At 42.4% G+C, this 19,778-nt stretch overlaps 1 protein-coding gene across 4 annotated transcripts in view; it reads right to left on the bottom strand.

Annotated features, from left to right (window-relative positions):
* RALGAPB (Ral GTPase activating protein non-catalytic subunit beta) overlaps positions 1-19,778 on the bottom strand; it is a 62,973-nt gene that overhangs the window by 36,636 nt on the left and 6,559 nt on the right. For all 4 annotated transcript variants that reach the window (XM_041398187.1, XM_041398188.1, XM_041398189.1 and 1 more), the window contains exons 2-9: positions 19,491-19,703; positions 18,659-18,861; positions 14,457-14,620; positions 13,636-13,822; positions 7,815-7,946; positions 6,498-6,676; positions 4,030-4,178; positions 3,703-3,919 (exon numbers count right to left, since the gene is read on the bottom strand). In XM_041398187.1, the coding sequence (XP_041254121.1) occupies positions 3,703-3,919; positions 4,030-4,178; positions 6,498-6,676; positions 7,815-7,946; positions 13,636-13,822; positions 14,457-14,620; positions 18,659-18,861; positions 19,491-19,673 (1,414 nt within the window). In that variant the 5' untranslated portion in view covers positions 19,674-19,703. The remainder of the gene's footprint in view (positions 1-3,702; positions 3,920-4,029; positions 4,179-6,497; positions 6,677-7,814; positions 7,947-13,635; positions 13,823-14,456; positions 14,621-18,658; positions 18,862-19,490; positions 19,704-19,778) is intronic.

Below are 19,778 nucleotides of genomic sequence, written 5' to 3'. Positions count from 1 at the left end.
CAAGCTTGGCTGAAACACATCCTGCCACTGAACCTGCCCTGGCAGATACACACACACCCCAAGCTGTCATTCTTGGGTTAACCTCATAGAGGCTCTGCAGCCAATTTCTTATCAAAGTGTTATCTATCATAGGCATCTATTTATCCCACACTATCAGCTACATAAATGCCACACACCCATCTAATTCTAACAGCTACACCAGCAGGACCCAGCTGCTTTCAAACCACCTACGCATCTTCCAACCGGCCATTTTCACTCTCGCACCACAACACAGTGATGTTTATCAGCTGCCCACCAAAAAGCTTCAACATTAAAGGATGTGTGCAGAAACTAAAACCTCATAAGAACACTCAAGACCCAAAAGCATCAAGCCAATGATGGCAAGATCATTGCTCTGCTTCAGAATCCGAACAATAACATAGGACTACTTTGAAGGACAGGTCTCAAAGAGTAAAGAGGACAACTGCTTTCCAGGTGATAACCTCCACCAGCAGCCAACTGTATACAGGTGACTTCCAGCTAATCTTGAGAGAGAACAATTCTCTCTTCCCAAAGACAGACAAAACTAGAACAACCACAAATGTGGAATACCTACAGTTTTCCAAGCAAGAGTTGGTACAAGAAGTCCACCCATGAGATGACAGAAAATTGAAAATCCGTGAAGCAGCAGTTAACCTGACAGAATCGGGGGAGTTGAGGCTGAAAGGGCCTCTGGAGACAGTCAGCCATCCCCTGCAAAGCAGGGCCAAGTAGAGCAAGTTCAGTTACCCTTCTATTATCATTTAGATAGTTTTTCATCTCAAGACTTACAAAAAGCTTGACATTTTTTTCCCCCATCATTTTTCATTACTTCCTTTCTGGAGATTAAAGAGTTCCAGTGGGAAAAGGTGAGATCCTGGGACAAGGAAAAAAGGAAAGGTACTGAGTTCATTAATCTCTCTTTGGTAATCACATCATAGGGATTCTCACTGAGACTGTGCCACGCAGCGGAAGAGAGAAACACACATTAAAAAATGTAGCATTCCAGAAGTGTCGCAGGGCACACAGGTCTCTACAAGACCAAGGAGCAAGTTGTAATACTTTTGCAAAACAGTTCTCAGTCCCCCAGCCAGTAATGAAACAAAGAAGTCATATAAGACAGCCAGAAGAGAAGGAATTCTTAACTACATGGCATTGAAACAAAGCAAATATTAGAAGGGTTTAAAGCTGCTGAGTTATTACACAGCTGCAATTCCAGACCTAAAAAAAATAGCGTGTGTGGGCCAGTGGAAGACAATATTACACAGCAAAGCTGATTTTAAGTGCAGATAATTCCCAATCAAAACATTTCAAGCACCCATAAAAATGATAGTGCTTCTTGAGGCTAATGCTAAGATTACCAACAGCAGTGTAAGACACAGTAAGAATATCCAACTAGTAGTTGAAGTCATGGCTACAAAGGATAGCAGATGAACCAAGACATAAAAGAATAGCCAAACTGCAGCTGTAAAGCATCAGATTTATTCTGAACATCTTTCCTAAGGGTAGAGACTGTGGCAGCTAACCGTCCCTTCTCTACTGGCCCTCCTCCTCCATGCTGCATCTACACTGGGCAGCAGGAGCAGCTGGATGGGCACAATGTGCAGATCTGATTGTTACTGATGGGTCCCACTTTTGTGATGGGGGGGGGCCCTAATACAATCTCCTGGCCCACCTCATCAGCCAGCATAGCACCTCCTGCCTTAAGCTCTTCAGGGAGGAAAAGATTTCACTTGGAGGCCTCAGGCATCACACATCAGCTTTCCAGAATAAAACTTTATGATGTGGATTTAAACCTCATTCCAAAGACACTGATGCTTCAAGTCAGCAGAAACTCCAGGGGCCTGGTCCTTTACACGTCTTGCTCATTTTCCCACCTTAAGCAGAGGCTGAGCAAAATAATAAATCAGGCAATCAGAGTTTGGGGCCTCTCTACAGTGTTTCAGAAGTAGGGACCCACACTCGGTTCTCTCTCCTTCGGCCAGCCCCCCTTGGCACTACCCTGACCAGTGACCTTACATAGCAGGAACAACACCCTGCAAGGGCAGCAGACACTTGATTAAATTCCCGTAAGTTAGTTCTGTCTTCCAAATTGCTAAAAAAGCAGAAAATGACACAGCCAGGTTCCTGGGAGTCCACCAACATCACTGTGTCAGAACCACTGCTGCTAATACACAGCACATCATGTGATGTGCAAAGACTGGTCTTGCTACAGACAGCTTGGAAGAGCACAGAGGAGGAACAGAACTAAATCCCAAACAACTGTCTCCAGTTTTCAGAAAGCCAGTAAATATCCCTGTAAGACAACAATTTTCTGACTGCTGTTAGGTGATTTAAGACATCACATACATGAACAGGCAGCCTTGTAACCCCTTCAAGGAAATTAAGCCTTGGGATTCCAGATGACTGTGTGCTTCTGCCAGCATAACAGCACCTCTGTTCACAGCTGACATGTTTGCAAAAGCACCATCTAAGCTGACATCCTTCCTTTACAGCTTAAGCATTTCATTAAAATCGCTCAAAAAAGAGGTTATGTCAAAATTAAAATGATCTAATCAATCTGAAAATCACTAAATGTAGTAATACATTAAATGCATCTGCAACCTAACACACCCTCAAAGCATGTCTTGCTGCCTCCTAAGCTCAGCTGTTTCCCTAGTCATGAGTCACAGGCCTTTTACAAAGAGATTCCGAACTCCTACCACAGACACCCACAAAGAACATGTTCAAAAAATTATGTGCTACATACCTACAAACACCTTTAGAAGATCCAAAATCCTAAGTTTTCACACAGGAATTTGACAAAATAAACAAGGAAGATCACCAGTTTAACTGTTGCTGCCAAGTCCCACTATACATCCAGCTTGCTATAACAAATGTTTTTCCCCTATTTTTCTTAGGCCAGTGAGTTACTGACAGATTGATTAACAGATCTCTCGGAAAAGTTAGCAGACATTCAAAACACACAAGGAACAGGAAAACTGCAAGGAGTGAGAAAGGTTATTCTTTTCTGAATATTATCACCACAAGTAAGATGAAAGCTAAAAAGCCTCTCTGAGCAGAGCACTAATTCTGTTACGTTATCTCAAAACACCTAACCTCTGCAGCTGAGCAAAGCACAGGAGACAAAATAAGTTTGGCAGTTAAGGGTTGAAGATAACGAAGATATCAAGTCATTAAAGGAAACACACAGCAATCTTAACTGATAGGCAGCAACTTCACTAGCTATTTTAAGGACTCCTGTTTCCATAACACTCTACAAATCCAAAAAGTACGGCTTTGTGCACTATGTGAAGCAATGTAGGACAATTTTTCAAATATTAAAGAGTTGATATAAATAGTTGCTATTAATCATAGATACTCAAGCAGATTTCAAACTAATAAGTGGACTCCTACCACATGATTTCCTCCATTTAATAGCATTTTCACCAGTATCATAATTGGAAGTGCCACGCTTATTAGAGCAAAGGAGTATTTAATAGTAAAAAAGTGGACTTTTTTTAAACTTTGAAATCCCCAAATAGCTGCTCAGCTAATAGCAGATGCTGGCTCAGCTCAAGGAATTAATTACAACAGAGCACTTCAGGTTTTACTTTTTTTGGATTATGCATGTGTTAATCTTGCAGGTAGGAAATGTCAAGAAAACAAGGAAAAAAGCATACATATATTTTTTGTAATATTTACCTGTCATGCTGCTGTCTCTGTTTATTCCATTATGAAGTTTACAGTGAACAAATGCTGCATCAAATAACCATGATCCAAAGAGGTTCAAGATGCTGTTAACCTTTGGCCTGCGAGGAGCTGGAAGTGGCCGAGGCTCAGAGCTTGTCTGGTTTGGGCTAGAGAGTGGAGAAGTAGAAGAGGGTTGGTGCTGCACTTTTGAAGCATGTGCAGTAGTTACCTGTTTGAACAGAAGAACAAATCAGCTCCTAGAATCGAGGAAATTAGTTCCTCTAACCGAGGAAACAATCCCAAGGGTCAGCTACTCAAAGCCAGAGTATGAAATCTTACAGTGCTGGTTTTCATGGTCACTTTGTTCACAGTCACTGCCCGATGCCTCCGGTTGTGGGGTGGAGTGGTGTTGGTAGCAGTGTTCTGGGGCATGCTCAGCCTGTTCACTGGTGTGGGTGGTGCACTGTCTGACCGGGGTCGGGAAATGCCTGTAAGGCCAGGAATAAAGCAGGCTTTCAGCAACAACTCCATGGGCTCACAGAGAGCAGGCCATTAGTAAGCCCAGGAGCCTTTGGTCAATAGCCATGCCTCCCCCGTTCCCCAAAACGGCAGCAGCAACAAAAATGCCCCTCCCTATTTTACTATTAGCAGAAATAAATACACACACAAATGAAAACAGAAATTACATCAGATAAGCAACAGATTAAACACCAAAGGACCCCATACCTTAAGGCTGTGGGAAATGGCAGATGGGAAGAACCAGTCTAGAAGCAGGCAGAGGGAAAGGAGCAAGGTTCACTTGCCAAAGACAATTTCACAGCTCACTTATGTCAAAATTTAGGTGCCTCTCACCTTTGCCTTTCCTTCCCAGTCGTAACTCCCACATCTTTTTCTCAGACATCTCTAAGATGTATGGCCCTTAGAGCCACCTTAGCTCACTAAATTAAGCTCACTAAATTAAAACCCATCCACCACACAGCTTTCTGCTCGGTTTGAGCTGAATCAGCTGCTGAACAGTCAAATACTAAGACAGTACACAAGACAGAGTAAGAAAGCAGAGCAAGCTGTAATTTTTCTGGCAGCAGCAGGACATTAGACCAGTTTTTAATCCAGCTTCAGGGAAATTCATGGTGTACAGAGCTCTTCCCCATCAGAATCAGAAGCAACTCAACGTCTGCAAAACTTGACGTGACAAACGCCATTTCTGCCCATTTTAATGGATTCCAACAACCTTGTGCCCCATTTGAAAAATGAAGTGGGGAACCACAGTGTGCTTGAGATTTTGATGCAGATTTTTTTCTGACCAAGTTAATTAAAGCACCCAAGTACTTTTCATAACACATTACAGAACAATTTGCTTCTGCTAAATCATCAGTGTTACAGCCTAGGCAGAGTATGCACTATGAAACCTATTGTTTTGGTACATTTGGCTGGAAAAGAGGATGTACTAGCTTGCCAAACACATCATGTAGGTACCAGGGAGAGCAAGATAAAACCCAGTGTTTCAGCACTCATGACAGAAGGTAATGAGCTCTCCCACCAGCCTTCACTGAAGATCTTTCTGCAGCTCCCAAGTCTGCCTGAGCACACTCTCCCAATCTATACCTACAGCCTGAATTTAATTTTTCACTAAGAATCTCCTGTGCTCCAATGCATTGTAGTCTCCATCTCTGCACTCCAGATAGGCTATTATCACTCTGGGTGCTTTATCTTGCTACAAGATCTTCTGAAGTCTTAAGTGTCTGATTCATAAAACCACAGAATAGTTTGGGTTCAAAGGGACCTTAAAAACCCTCCATTCCATCCCCAGCCACAAGCAGGGACACCTCCCACTAGACCACGTTCTTCCAAGTCCAGTCCAACCTACCTTGGACACTTCCAGGGATCCAGGGGCAGCCACAGCTCCTCTGGGCAACGTGTGCCAGGGCCTCACGAACCCTCACAGGGAAGAATTTCTTCCCAGTATCCAGTCTAACCCTGCGCTCTGTGCCCCTACAGGCTGCTCTTCTGCAGGCTGATGGTCTCATTCCACCAGCAGGCTTTTTTCTAATACTGTTTACATATCTGCTCTAGTCTCCTGCAATCTCTCATCAGCTCACACTTATGGCAGATGACATTTGCTTACACATATTTAAGTAGAAAAGCAGCTGGAGGCAGGCAGCTCCTCTGAGTTTACAATACCATGTATTCTCTGAAGAACTTTCAGTAAGTCTGAAGAACACTAAATATAATGCTTTAAATTTCAGGTACTCCATCTTGTAACTTAAAACTGACCAGCTAGATTTACTCAGTTACCAGCAGACACACAACAAAGAAACACAACTTTTTTACTCAGCAGTAGCAGTAATCCACTAACCATAAACTAAGGGGAACTTCACAAAGATCTGAATATGACAGTCCAAATTCAATACCTTATAAAACAGGCACACAGCAGTTGCCACAAAGATCAGAAACACGGTGGTGAGTGCTCACAATGTGCTAAAGCATAGCACTTGCATTGGTGATTAGATGGAAAGAGAAAAGAAGCCTTATTTGGGAAAGAGATCCCTGGTTTTGTTTTATCATATATTTCTGATTTGTTTTGCATTTGAAACTAAGGCCATCTACAACTTCATGCACTCAAATATTACTGCTGTGTGTACAGATTTTTTTAGAAGTGATCTCAAGTCTCCTCCTCATCAATTCCAGGATTTCCTTCAAAAGATGAATTGTTATTCATGTATTTATGGAGAAAACAGATTTAAAGATACTAAAATAATAATTAAACTAATATTTCTAGCTATCCATGGGCAAGACAAAAGCATTACCTAGAAATGCATCCACTAAACAGCTGATTCCACGCATGGCACGAAAGAATATTTGAGGCAGATGTTTAAGGCAGGGGTACTGATTCAGTTCTTGAGTCATCCCACTCACATTCAGAAACTGCTCCTGAAATTTGGGGGTAGAGCTAATAATGGCTGGGTTACTCAAATCCACAGGATTACTGCCCAGAAAGAGAGCAAAATATATGTTAGTCAGTTTAAGAACAGCTGTTAAGATTTAGAAACACTTGAAGATGCAATAGTTTAAGGCATTCACATAACACCGCAAACCAGCATCCAATACAGTTCAGCTTTCCATCACAGGAAGGCAATTTTCTCTTCCTGGGTTGGCAGTATATAGCTGTCTTCATTTCAAACATTACCCAAACACATTGAACAATCATAGTAAAATAAAACAAGCCAGACCACACACTTGCTAGACTAATTATTGCAGCAATAATAATTACTTATGAGGTCTTTTGAACCCAATGAAGAGTTGCTTATACTGTTAAAGCTATTCTAGAAAGGTAAGCAACGAATTAAATACTATCAAACAGTGACAAGAAGGGGAGTAAATTGTAAAAGTTTGAGCAATTTTTCCTGATTGACTCAAATCCTGAAACAGCAAATCTGTAAATTCCAAATTTGAAGAGTACAGGACTTGTGACACTAGTACTGCAAACGAAGGAGGGGTTTTTAGTTAGTTAAGAAGTAAATTTTAAACAGCCTAATGTTTATCTAGCTTTAACTATTAAATAGTATTTTGTATCAATATTTTAATATTCTGGCCATTGAGAGCATTAATGTAATGCCACGTCCAAAAGTCTTTAAAACAAAACACAGCATTTGGTTCAGCTGTGCATTTAAGAAAGATGAACTTGTATGGTAAAATTAAGTGTACAGATTTCTTCATAAAAATAAATATATAAACACCCATTTTAAAAATAAATAAGTTAAATTTAACCTGGAGAATAAATGAAAGTCGTAAGCATCTCCCAGATCTATTGTTCAGCTTTTCCTGTTTGTTATCTCAGAGAAACAAAATTCTATTGAACTCTTGTTTTTCAGATCCTCCAAAATGCCAAACAGCTAAAATAGATTTTAATTAACTGAACCAGTTTACATTTTGAAAGTCAGAATTCAAAGCTGAACGCTACTCACAGCCTGCCCTGCGCTGCTGCATAGCACTGGCACAAATCTCTCATTTAATTCTATTTAGGTGCTCAGTCTTGGCAATCTCCAGAGAAACGTTTCATTTGTCATGCAAACGTATAGAGGTGATTCAAGAACAGGAACAATGGATGGCTGTAATTACAATACCTCAGCATATGTAAAAAGCGAAACCATGTTTGTGCAACGCACTCATTATCCATTTCAAGAGGAACCAGACCAGCATCTTCATCGGGAATTTTGAATGGAGGAAACGAAGGTCCATATGTAAAACGCAGCAACCTAGAAAGCAAGTCAGACAGACCTGATCTTCAGCTCAAAAATTTAACATTGAGTTTGCACTCCAACAGCGTCAGCAGCCCACAGGTGAGTCCACAGGCAACAATGGAACATCCCAAGTTTTCCTAGAGATCCCATTTTATACAATCTCTCAGCCTTGGACGGTGCACACCCAGAGCCTGCCTAAAGCTCCGGCCAAACCCAAAAGCTATTAAGGCACAAGAACCCTCAGTCACTTAGCCAGAGGGGTCACCAGTTACCACAGCCACATGCACATCTGACAGGACACTAGCAAGTCATATTAGGTTGCAGCTCTAAATTCCAGCTCATGACTGATGACCTAGACTGTACCTCAGGACCCTGAGCAGCACCCACTGCTGTGACCTACAAGCAGCACAGGACTTACAACCCACAGTTTAGTGAGTTCTTCAAAACAGATGCAACACATGTGCCAGAGGCTGGGATCTACAGACCAGCAAAGAGCAAACCAGTGATCTGAGTGCCATAAGGACAATGCTTAGGCAAATGGGGATCTTTCCCTAAAAGAGCTGTAACTACCCGAAGAATCACCAGTGAATTTCACTGAACTCCTGCTGTCTAATCTGACCCCTGCTTCATACCCAGCTTCACCAAATTACAGTTCAATTTCCCTGATCAACATAATCTTTGTTATGAGTAGAAAAGTTGTCCATGTTTTTTTAAGTTGCAGAGTTAACAAGTTAAACCAATTGCTGTTGTTAATAACTTCATGTTGTAATCATCCGTTGTTAATAGTTTTTGTTCAATTACCTGTTATGGTTAGAAATCAGCTCAATTGTTCCCCTGCCGCTTCCTGGAGGATGACACCTGAGACTTCGGGTAGCGGGGCAGGGGGGAGGGGGTGGGCTGATGGCAGCGCTGGTATGCAGATGTGCAAGAAAAACCCCTAAACCAACGTGCCACCATGGAATTAAGAGATCTAACTGATGTCTAAAGGTGAGGAACTTAATCCAGTGTCCGCTAAGATCCTTTTTACCTCTCACCCTAACCTAAAAGGATGTCGGCTAGAAAGAGGACCTCGAATGTCAGACTGAAAGAGAGGAATCTCCTACTGCTCCCGTGAGGACGCAGTCCCCAGCTCTGCCTGCAGACCAGCGGACAGAGCTGCATCACCCTCCTCCTCCTCAGTGCCACTCTTGGGGACAGCGGCGGCGTGGTGCGACCCGTCGGTTCTCCCCACCTGAGCTGATTTTTAATAAAGGCATTAAAAAGGAGAAAGATCTCCTGCCCTATTTATTTCCATCTCGATGTTTTCTAAAGGAATAGAAGAGATCTGCACTGCACCTTCTAAATATCACAGCACTCCCAGAAATCAGTTTGTCTTTCCCTAAGCTAACTTCTATGATAAATGTATTAAATTCATGCTCATATAAATATGATAAATATGTTCGTAATTATAGAAATATATATCGAATCATGCTTTTAGAATGTATTTTACAGAAAGCACCCAGGTTTTAGAAATCTTACACAGGGGCTGGGAAATCGATTACCTCACTAGATTGTAACACATACAGGTGTTCACTGAACAGAAGTCCAAATTAGCAAGAAAAGGGATTAGCTCCTGCAGAAACCCTGAGCCAGTCTCGGAACAGCCATCATCGGCCAATAACGACCGTGGATAACCGAGGACAGCCCTGGACTAACATGTGAATACCCAGTTCCCGTGGACTTTACATGCATCTGTTCCCAGACACAGTATTGTTTTTTCCCAAGGCAGCTTTGTCCCAGCAGGAGACAGAATTCCTCCCACACTAGACAGGAGGACAGAGGACTGCATGAATATTCCAATCCTTCCTCAGACGTGGTACACCGGACAAGGGATGAGGACCGCATGAATATTCGGGAAAAGAGAAAGAAACAAAGGAAACGTCGCTCTGGGCAAGAAAAACAGTCAATAACCGCGGCTCACCAGACAGACTTCGTGAACTCGGTAGATCTGACGCGAAAGGGGCTCAGATCTGTGTTCACCCAGTGCCAGAGTCCCGGGCTCGGCGCTGTCCCCTTGATTGTGGCTGTCAGAGCTTGTATTTCAATTCGTGAAATAAAATCTATCTTCTTTGAATTTTAATCTGGCTTTCTCAAATTATTGATTTGGCCTTATCTGGTTGCTGCCTATAACAATTCCTTGCAATGGTCAGGAAATGTCCCACTCACCCTTACTCACAAAGCCATACAGGTTTCTAAAGCCATTACAATTAGAAGAGAAGGAGAAAAGTAGTCTATGGCTGACTCCGCAACCAAGAGTCAAACAGGCTGGATTTCCATCTGCCACTTCTCCCAGCAGTGGGTACTACAGTAACGTGCAGCCAATTAACACAAGTGTCTGAAATCACAGCCTATTTACAGTACCTAACCTGGAAGAAAAGAAGAAGAGTTTTAGGACATGAGGCCTTCTCCAGATACAAGGATTATGAGGAATCCATTCGGTGCCAGAGCTGGTGGTGCAGCTGCAGTGATAGCTGCAGCTTGAGCTCCCTGAAGGAGGCTGGGGAAGAGGCTGGGAAATGCCAACCCTGTGCATAACAAAGGGCACTGGACTTGTGGCCCAGCCAGGTGCTCAGACTCTGCAAGAGCTGAGGACTAAGAAGGAAGAGCCAAGACTTGCACAAGCTTGGACTGTGAGGGGATAACAGCCCAGGAGTCCTTTGCTGGGCTGCTCCTTGGGGGCAGCTCAAGCTGTTTCTGTGTTACCGTGCCAGGAATAAAGGGCTTTATGGAACAAGACAGCTGAGACTCCCATGGGAAACCTGGGGTGGAACCAGTGAGGAAAGCTGCTCTGCCTGGGAGAGTGGGGAGTGCAGGGAGCCAAGCAGGGCACTCCTCAGCTCACCGGAGCTGCTGCTGCAAAGGGGCTTCAGTCCCAGCAGTTAAAGTCACTGCTGGTGGAAGAGGGACTGCCAGAGAATCTTGGGAACGGTCAGACTGGGAAGTTTCCTTAAAACCAGAAATACACACATCTACATGAGGCAGCAAATGCCCTCCAGCCCTGTGTCCACCTACATTTAGTGCCCAGAGGCATGACCCCATGGTATGTTTTTGCTGAGGAATCACCCGGCTCTAGAAGACCCAAAAAGAGCCTGACCCAACCCCATGCACTGTCATGCCCCACACCACTGCCTGGCAACACAGTGCACTGCTTCATTTCTCCCTATGACTGCAAGAAACCAGTTTTTCAAACAGCGTGATCAAATCTTTAATTACATATGGAACATTTTCAAGAATGACTGAAGACAGAAATAAATTTTAAGCCACACATCCAAGACAGTTAAAATATATTTAAAGCAACCTAGATGGGGTAAAAGTAGTATCTATTGGTATGGCAATACAATTAAATTCCAGTTTCATCCTGCTAAAAATCATAGCCACAGACACAAATGAACACTGCATATGTGTACAGATTTCCAAATATAATTTTCCATATGGTTTTAATTTGAAACATTTACTCTCAGCTTATTGATAATAACCTGATTCACAGAATTGTTTACTGAAACATTTTAACTGTTTGAAGTTGGAGCTTCATTGAAGTATTAAGAATGCAGCTTAAAATACCACTGAACTTAAAGCCAGCCTAACAGGAGCCTAACCTTCCATGTATCAGGCATGAACCAACATTACTGAATACAGACTAAAACATTAGAAACCCTGCATACTCCTGTGCACCAACAGAACCAATACTGTTAGTCAACAGTGGGAGAGGAAGTGTAGGCACAGTATGTGGTGCAGAACACCAACACATGTTTTGAGACAGAGCTGTTCTTTTCAGATCAGTGAATCATAAAGTATTTTCCGTTATGTAACGCTACATCTAACAAGCTAAAAATAGCTGAAGAAATAGCGTGGGAAATACACAGAACTTGTATTGCAGCTTTATTTCCCAGGGGTTTAACAAATAGCTGCATAACCTGGAAAAATCTATCCACACTTCACATTTTGACAGGTAATTCAAAGCAAAAGTTTTCAAAGTTACAATAAACCCTTGCAGAAAAATACACTATTGAATATTTCACAATGCAGCAACTTTAACACATCTTTGAACTTTCACAGGAATAAGTTACTGATATTTCAGGAGAGCTGGAAGGAGACCCAGATGACTCTCTTACAAGCAATTGATTCAGTTCTTTCCTCCAAGAGTCTGAGATTTGTCCCACAAAGACTCCACACCAAAAAGACCTCAATATTAAGGGTACCAAAACTCTCCTCAAGGTTCAGAACGGTCTATTACACCCAAAACTCTCCTGCAACTCCCAATTGTGAACATTCCTTAGGTCAGTTTGCAGGTGACACTGAGGTGGGCAGGAGCTGACTTACTGAAGGACAGGAATGATCTCTAGAGGCATTTGGGCAGGCTGGATCAAGGGGCTGAAGCCACTCCATGAGGCTCAACAAGGGAAAGTGATGGGCCCTTGTGTCACAACAACCCCAGAGCTACAGGATTAGGGCAGAGTGGCTGCACAGTGCTCAGCAGGAAAGTGCACCTGGTGGGGGGGGCTGCTCAACAGCAGCTGAACAAGAGCCTGGTGTGCCCAGGTGGGCAAGAGGCCAGTGACACCTGGCCTGTACCAGCCATGGTGTGGCAGCAGGACCAGGGCAGCAACTGTCCCCTGTGCTGGGCACTGGTGAGGCACCTCCAACCCTGGGGACAGTTTTGGGCCCCTCATGGCAAGAAAGGCATCGAGGGGCTGGAGCGCATCCAGAGAAGGGAACAGGGCTGGGGAAGGGGCTGGAGCACCAGGAGCAGCTGAGAGAGCTGGGAGGGCTCAGCCTGGAGAAAAGGAGACTCAGAGCGGGCCTTCTCATTCTCTACATGAAGGGAGACTGGAGCCACCAGAGGGTTGGCCTCTTCTCCCAGGTAAAAAGAGACAGGACATGGGGAAATGGCCTCAAGTTGTGCCAGGGGACATTCAGATTGGTTGGAATAGGTTGTCACACACTGGCACAGGTTACTCAGGGCAGTGGTGGAGTCACCAAAGGGTATGAAAAGACCTGTGGATGTGGCAATTGGGAACACAGGCTAGTGGTGGGCTTAGCAGTCCTGGGGGCATGGTTGGATTTGATGATCTTGGAGGTCTTTTCCAACCTAAACAATTCTACCATATATGATCCTCACTGTTCCCATACCCAGCAAGACTCAGTACAGCTCTTCTCCTCTACTCTCTAGAGCAGAGAGCCTGTGTCTGCCTCTGTCCCATCACATCCCCAAGGAACAAGTGCCAGGCAGCTGTAACACAGTTTCAGCTCCTCAGGTTCCAAGCAGAGTCCAAGAGTCACCTCAAACCCAGCAGCATGAGCACTAACAAGCACCTAATAATTTTGATGGTGACACACACACATAATGCTATACTAATATTCTTGTGTTATTCCTCAGGGGATATGATGAAGAGTCACAATCGTAGAGACTAATACACACACACGCCGCAAACTGCCAAATATCACAGAGGTGCTATGCTTCCACAAAAACTGAAAGAACCCCACTCAGATCTCCCCTTGCAGAACAAAGGAATACACACACAATCCAAGGATACAGCAAGATCTCTCACCTAGTATTGCTTATTCACTTTTGGATTGCTGCGCATTCCACAAATAAGCAACTCCAAAACACGTATAACCATGATTATCCCCACACATGCATTTATTTCCATGGGATTTCTCCTACCTGGAAGTCAGGGCACAAATGACCTTGCTCCACTGCTCAACTACTGCAGGATGATGTCGCCAGTTAGCCACCATCTCTTTGGCAGTTTTCCAGTAAGGAGGTGTTGGAAAGCACCGCGTACAAGCAAGTAACCATACCTCAAACAGCACGCCAATTAATTTTTCAGCCAGATTCTCAGCAATGCCACCTTACAACAGAAACCAAGCACACCTTCAGTTAGTGTTCCATCTAAATAACTTCAAATATCTTCCCAAAGATGTTTTGGTTAAAGTGCATAATAAGTATTAAGCCCTTTTTTTCCCATAACTTTTAAGAATGATCCTTGATTGCTTCCTACAGCCAATTAGCCTTTTTGTAAGACCAAGTACAATAGATAAGGACAAGCCCACGTGTGTAATAAGGGACAGCAGGAATCCACCAATCTTAGGCAGTCTTCCATTGCACTGTGTCTATACTGAAGTCTTTTTTTAAATAAATAAAACTAACACTATTATTTTGCACTAGGCAGGCTGAACAGCAAAACAAAGGGGTTTCAGTGAAACAAACAGGAACAACAGTGTCTGAAACTGCTCATACCAATCTGTTCCTGTATAAAATCACTGTATTGCAAAAATACTTTCAGGAAAACTCAGCTCCAAGTCATTCAGTCTTTTTAGGCAATGCTTTATTTTGGAGTAAAGGGGCAGAATTAGGAGTGAGCTATTGTGCTTTGGTAGCTCTTAAGAGCTTTTAATGGGTTGCCCCATCCTGCTGGCAGCTAATGTTAAGAAGAGCCAGAAGTTTTTTAATTTAATTGAACCAAACTGAAGATGAACATGAACCTTGCACAGTTGGAGCTGCTAGAAGAGTGTCATTGATCTGAAGAAGAAATAATAACAAAACCTCCCAGGTTTCTCTTGCCATAATTGTTGACTCATGCGCCAGCTTCTGGACAGCTTTCAAAACCTGCAAGCAGAGTCTGATCTGACTGGATCCCGGGTCTGGTCTGCAAGAGAAAAAAACAATGCTTGAGAAATAGAACTATTAAGTGATGTATTCAGTAACATGCACTTTCAGCATGTTCAACTTACAAAAGGAAACAAGTATTATTGAGACCTAAGAACATGAGCCAATATGCTTCTGTGCACCTCAACTCTGTCTCTAGGCATCCTAACTCTGCCTTAATGAGCACAAGATGCACTGTAACGCTCTTCTCCATGTGAGACTCAATACACAGAGCAAGCACAATCCATCATCTAAGATTTATCTTGGGCCAAACAATGACCATCCAGTTGAGACATCATGAATTACTACATACCTAATTCACAAGTGGCAAAACTAGGAGAACATATCGTTAGCAAAATAATTTAAATTCTTCCTAGTTCTCCTCTTGTTTCCAAATCAACTCTTATCACTTCTTCCTTTGAGTCTGATGTTCCTATTTAATGACCCCCTTCTAGATCTTCTGTAAGCAGTTAGAAGTAAGGAAGGAAGAAAGGAAACAGTTTCATATTTCCTAGGTTTTTCCTTTAGTAATAATCAGATCCACACTGGCACTACTGAGTCACTCAACACAAAGTTGCTCAGAAGCAGCACAAAACAACATCACCTCCTCCCATAAGTTAATCTGGACAAGGCAGAACAGGTACAAAACAGTAATGTGACATATTCTGGACAGTATCTGATGACACTGGTAAAAAAAAAAACTGAGGAAGCCCAAATTTTAAAGGGTGAAAGAGGAGATTACAAATTAGAGAGTGCAGTATATGTAAGACATATTTCAACCTACGCATCATTTTGTGATCCCTCCGACCACCACTGAAGAGATGACAAAAAAATCATAAAAGTATTACCTTCCACTGGACTACTAAGTAGTATTACCAGATTCCTACCAAACATCTTCAATGTGGTATAACCCACAAGTCATGTTGCATAGCAAGCAGCTCAAGAATGGGCTGGTCCACTAAATACCATCAGCTTTTATCTCGATAGCATAAATGTTGTACTATAGTACTGAAAAAAAAAAGATTACAAAGAGACAAGATAATGCCTAATGCAAAACTGCACACTACTAGCCACAGTTGAGGACCTCAGCGGGTTGGTTGATGCTAGTGCTAGAACATAACCCAGAGTCTCTCTTTAGAATAACAAACTTTGGGATAAGTGAGCCCTGCCTTGCTTACAGCATTATTTTTTGCCTGAGCAACAACAGAGCAGACTGTTTCAGTCAAAAGGTATCCTTAATTGATATAGGCTTGAAGCTTCCAAGTGTGCTTCAAGATTTGTCTCCCCAATCACTTAGAGAAACCATAAAAAAACAGGGCTTATATGCAAGCTAACAGGATACTTCTGCACTAATCTTGTAAAGGCAACTCAAACATTCCTGTCCATCTAGGACTTCCTCTTGTCTACAAAGTTGACCCAGTGGCAAGCACTGCTTGCACTATTTCTAGGCTTCTAGATGTCTAGATTTCTACAGACTGTGGCTTTTTGGCCATACTCCTTCAGAAGTACTGTTCCCATGATTTCATACGAGACTCATATGAAGTTATTACAAAAAAAAGTACTTTGGCAGTCACACGTTCCATGGTCTCTCAAGCAATTCCAGACATTTCTGCTGCAGAGGACCTGGATATCTGTACTTCACTCTCCTGGAGAGGCAATACAGGGGGAGAGAGCCCTCATATTTCTTTCTAACAGTGTTTGTGGCACTAAAACTTTATCTGACAGCAGTAACAACCACTACTGCTAAGTCATCTTCAAGACCTCTTGGATATTCTAGGGTTGCCAGGGATTGAAAGACTGGGGGTTGCCTGGTGACCATTCAAATATGTCAACCGTGTTGGTTTCTTCGGGATGGACAGAAGGCTAGTGCAAGAGGGAAGGAGGCAAACATCCTCTCCTCCATCACTGCAGCAGATAGAGGAAAGCTAACTTGGCTCACTCAGCCTTCAGTTTTCTCTTTCAGCACCACACTATTTCAAGGACTGTGCATGTAAACATTTGATTCAGCTGAGCATTCAGACTAGAATAATCTATATGCACCTGCTCTGTATGGGTGTACACAAGCTCCTGAGATGCCATTTACACTGAAGTGCCCACTTCAGGCCGCTGTGTTTTGCACCTCACCTATATGTCACCATCTGAGTCTGATGCCTGGACAGCTCTGGGCCACCACTTTAAAGGCAGCCAAACCAACAGCTACATCGTTTCCAGAGAACCAGGATGACAAAGGAAGCTATTTTAATCACAACCTTCCACAGGACATGGGCTTATAATAAAGATTTAATATCTTCAACACAAGAACAGATTTTTCTAGGAGATGATAGTTCAACACAGGTTGCTGTAACACCTCCTGGGTAAGTATTCTACATGAGTCCACCACCATCAGCAACCTGCATCAATTGGGTAAACCCAGAAATCATTCTCCTCTTTCCCACCACAGACACCTAAGTCTGAATCTTTGCTTTTATTCAAGGCAGGTGTGCACAACTCAGTTCTGTATTCCATTTGCAGTACAGAAATTTCTCCTGTTGCTGGAGTGAATTCTGAACACAGCACCCTGGAGGACAAAACTTAAAAAGAGAGTAGGGACTTGAATATCAAGTGTTGACAGCAGCAGCTATGAAAAATCAGCACTTAAGATACATCTCAGAGGTTCTTGAAAGAAAAACTTACAAAACAGCTGTACTACAGTATAGCTAATGATTTTTCAGCCCTCCCTGTCTCTAGGTGTTAATTATTTCATTCAACAACTATCACGCATAGTCTACCAGCCTACATCAAGGTCCAGCAATGATTTTGGGAGAGAAGGGTGAAGTTGAAGCTTGTGCCAACAGCATGAAAGAAACCGTACTACTGAGCTGACTGCTACTAGGGCCCCCAGTGTGAGAGCAAGCAAGGGATCAGAGAAACAACTATTTAATGGACTAGTGAAGAATTTCTTCTCTGCTGTGCCAAGGGAACAAAGGATTCCAGACAGCAGACTGTATTCTGCACTTATTAAAGCTTAGAGACAACCTCCTGCCACAATCTAATCCAGAAGCTTGCTTTCCTCAGACTTGTGTCATTGCCTTGACCATCCTTTAACGGGAATTAAAATGCATTTTCACTACAAGTTAAGTGCAACAGAAGCTAAGAGTAGGTGGTAGACTTCAAAGCAATCAATAAACAGGAGAAAACTCCTCTGAATTTGCAAAAGTTATTATTCAAAGTCCTTTATAAACAAAGCCTTTTCTAAAGTGACCCAAGTGCAGCTGAGCACTTTGAAGGCCACCTGCAGTGACACATATTTAATGCTGATAAAAGCAGATGATCTGATGTTTACAGACATATTCTAAACATTGATCTGAAGTTAAGTACCTTTTCAGGGACGCTATTTCATCTTACTTATCCAGTACCTATGTCTAACAGCAGCAGGTAAACTTACCACAAACTATAAATAAGGCAATGATGTTTGCACACTCTGACAACGTAGTTGTGTACAAGACCTAGAAACATGTCTACCTCAACGCCACCACCCAAGGATGTCAGGCAGCAAGCACTCCGCCACCAGCTTCTTTCAAAGCTACCAGGAACAACAGTCAGCATAACCATGCACATTTAACAGGCAGCAAGATGCAGGCACAGAGCAGACACTTGCAGCAAGATCCTTCAGTACATCACAAACATGGTGAAATCTTGACTAACAAGGGCTGGGCATGATGTTCTCTTAGTTTATCTCAGTTTTACACAATGAAAAGCACATGGTCACACAGCAATGCACTTCTGCTTTTTCCTTACCCTCCAGTCATCCAAGAGAGATAAATCTTGAACCTCTTGGGACAATACACATTCAAGTATATGAACTATGTGTGATTCTAATTACCTAACCACAGCAGCAAAACCTCAATTTGCTACTGCAGAATTACAAAAGACATTTGAAGAAACACTTTCCTCCTAAGCATGCAGCAGTAGCAGTCTTATTTTACTCAAGAGCCTCCACACATCATAAGTCCTCTGACCTTTCAGGTTATGAAAATAGCTTGGAATCCCTAACACTCACCTTGGTACAAAGAGATTTTGGAGATGTTTGAGAATGCTTTGAACATAAAGGTTTGGTTCCTTAATAACAGGTAAAGGAATAGAGTCCTTAGGTAACACAAGAGCCATAATCCAATCTGTATACACATCCACACAGTATTTCACAGTATCGCCGTCCAAAGGCAGGGTCAGTCCATAACAAACCACCTCCATAGTCCATTTTACCTACAAACACAAAGCAAAAGTTATTAAAAATAAATATTGGTAAGTAAGTACTGGTAAGACCACATTAGCTCTAACTCAAAAAAATAAAGCAACAGTAGTTATGTTGTATGGGCAATTCTGTTTAACATATCCTGCAAGCAAACACCAAACCAGTAACTCATGTATCATGATATTATGAAGAATATGAATAAATGGCAAATCACTCTCTAAATCCTGAATCTCTTAGATCTCAACTGTAGAGAGAACTCTTCGGAACACACAAAAGCTGCTAGTGAAACATTTTCAAATTCTAACAAATACTTGCTCTATACAAAGACTTTTTTTTGAAGTCGCATACTGTTGCTTCAAAACTGAAGGTAAGTCCATGGATTTGAGTTTTTTTGTTGGTTTTCTTTAGCCTGAATTTCCTGGTATAGTAGCTCAGGCAAACATTTACTATTAAGTTATGAAGTACACTCTTGCTATGATCTAGTTGCTAATAAAAACCCTATGGAGATCACTAAACTAAAAATGTAACACATTTCATAAAACTTGGGACAATAAAGAGAGAAAAATAAGAGGCCATAGAAAACTATTAAACTGTCACTCCAACATGAAAGAAACTATCATCTCCAAGGAAAAGCACTTACTTCTTTGTCTGTTTTTAGTAAACTCTCACTTCCAACAGATGATGTAATTAAAGCTTGTCCAAGAGGACGCACCACTGCATTTGCCACTTCTCTCCCCACATTCTCAGGATAGCTGTGAAGTACACTGGTATTCCCCTGATCATTTTGAATGACAAGATGCAAGGATCTCCACTCTGAGTACATAGTGCCTCTATGCTACAATCCAAACAACAGCTGGGGACAAGGAAGAAAAAGAGACAATTAGTTTACAGGTCTATGACACGAGTTAGCAAAACTGAGGCTGTGTAT

The sequence above is a fragment of the Onychostruthus taczanowskii genome, unplaced genomic scaffold (genome assembly GCF_017590055.1).
Source record: "Onychostruthus taczanowskii isolate IOZ18803 unplaced genomic scaffold, ASM1759005v1 scaffold142, whole genome shotgun sequence".
Taxonomy (NCBI): Eukaryota; Metazoa; Chordata; class Aves; order Passeriformes; family Passeridae; genus Onychostruthus; species Onychostruthus taczanowskii.
Note: the sequence above shows the minus strand (reverse complement) of the source record. Positions and strands in the feature narration are given on the sequence as shown.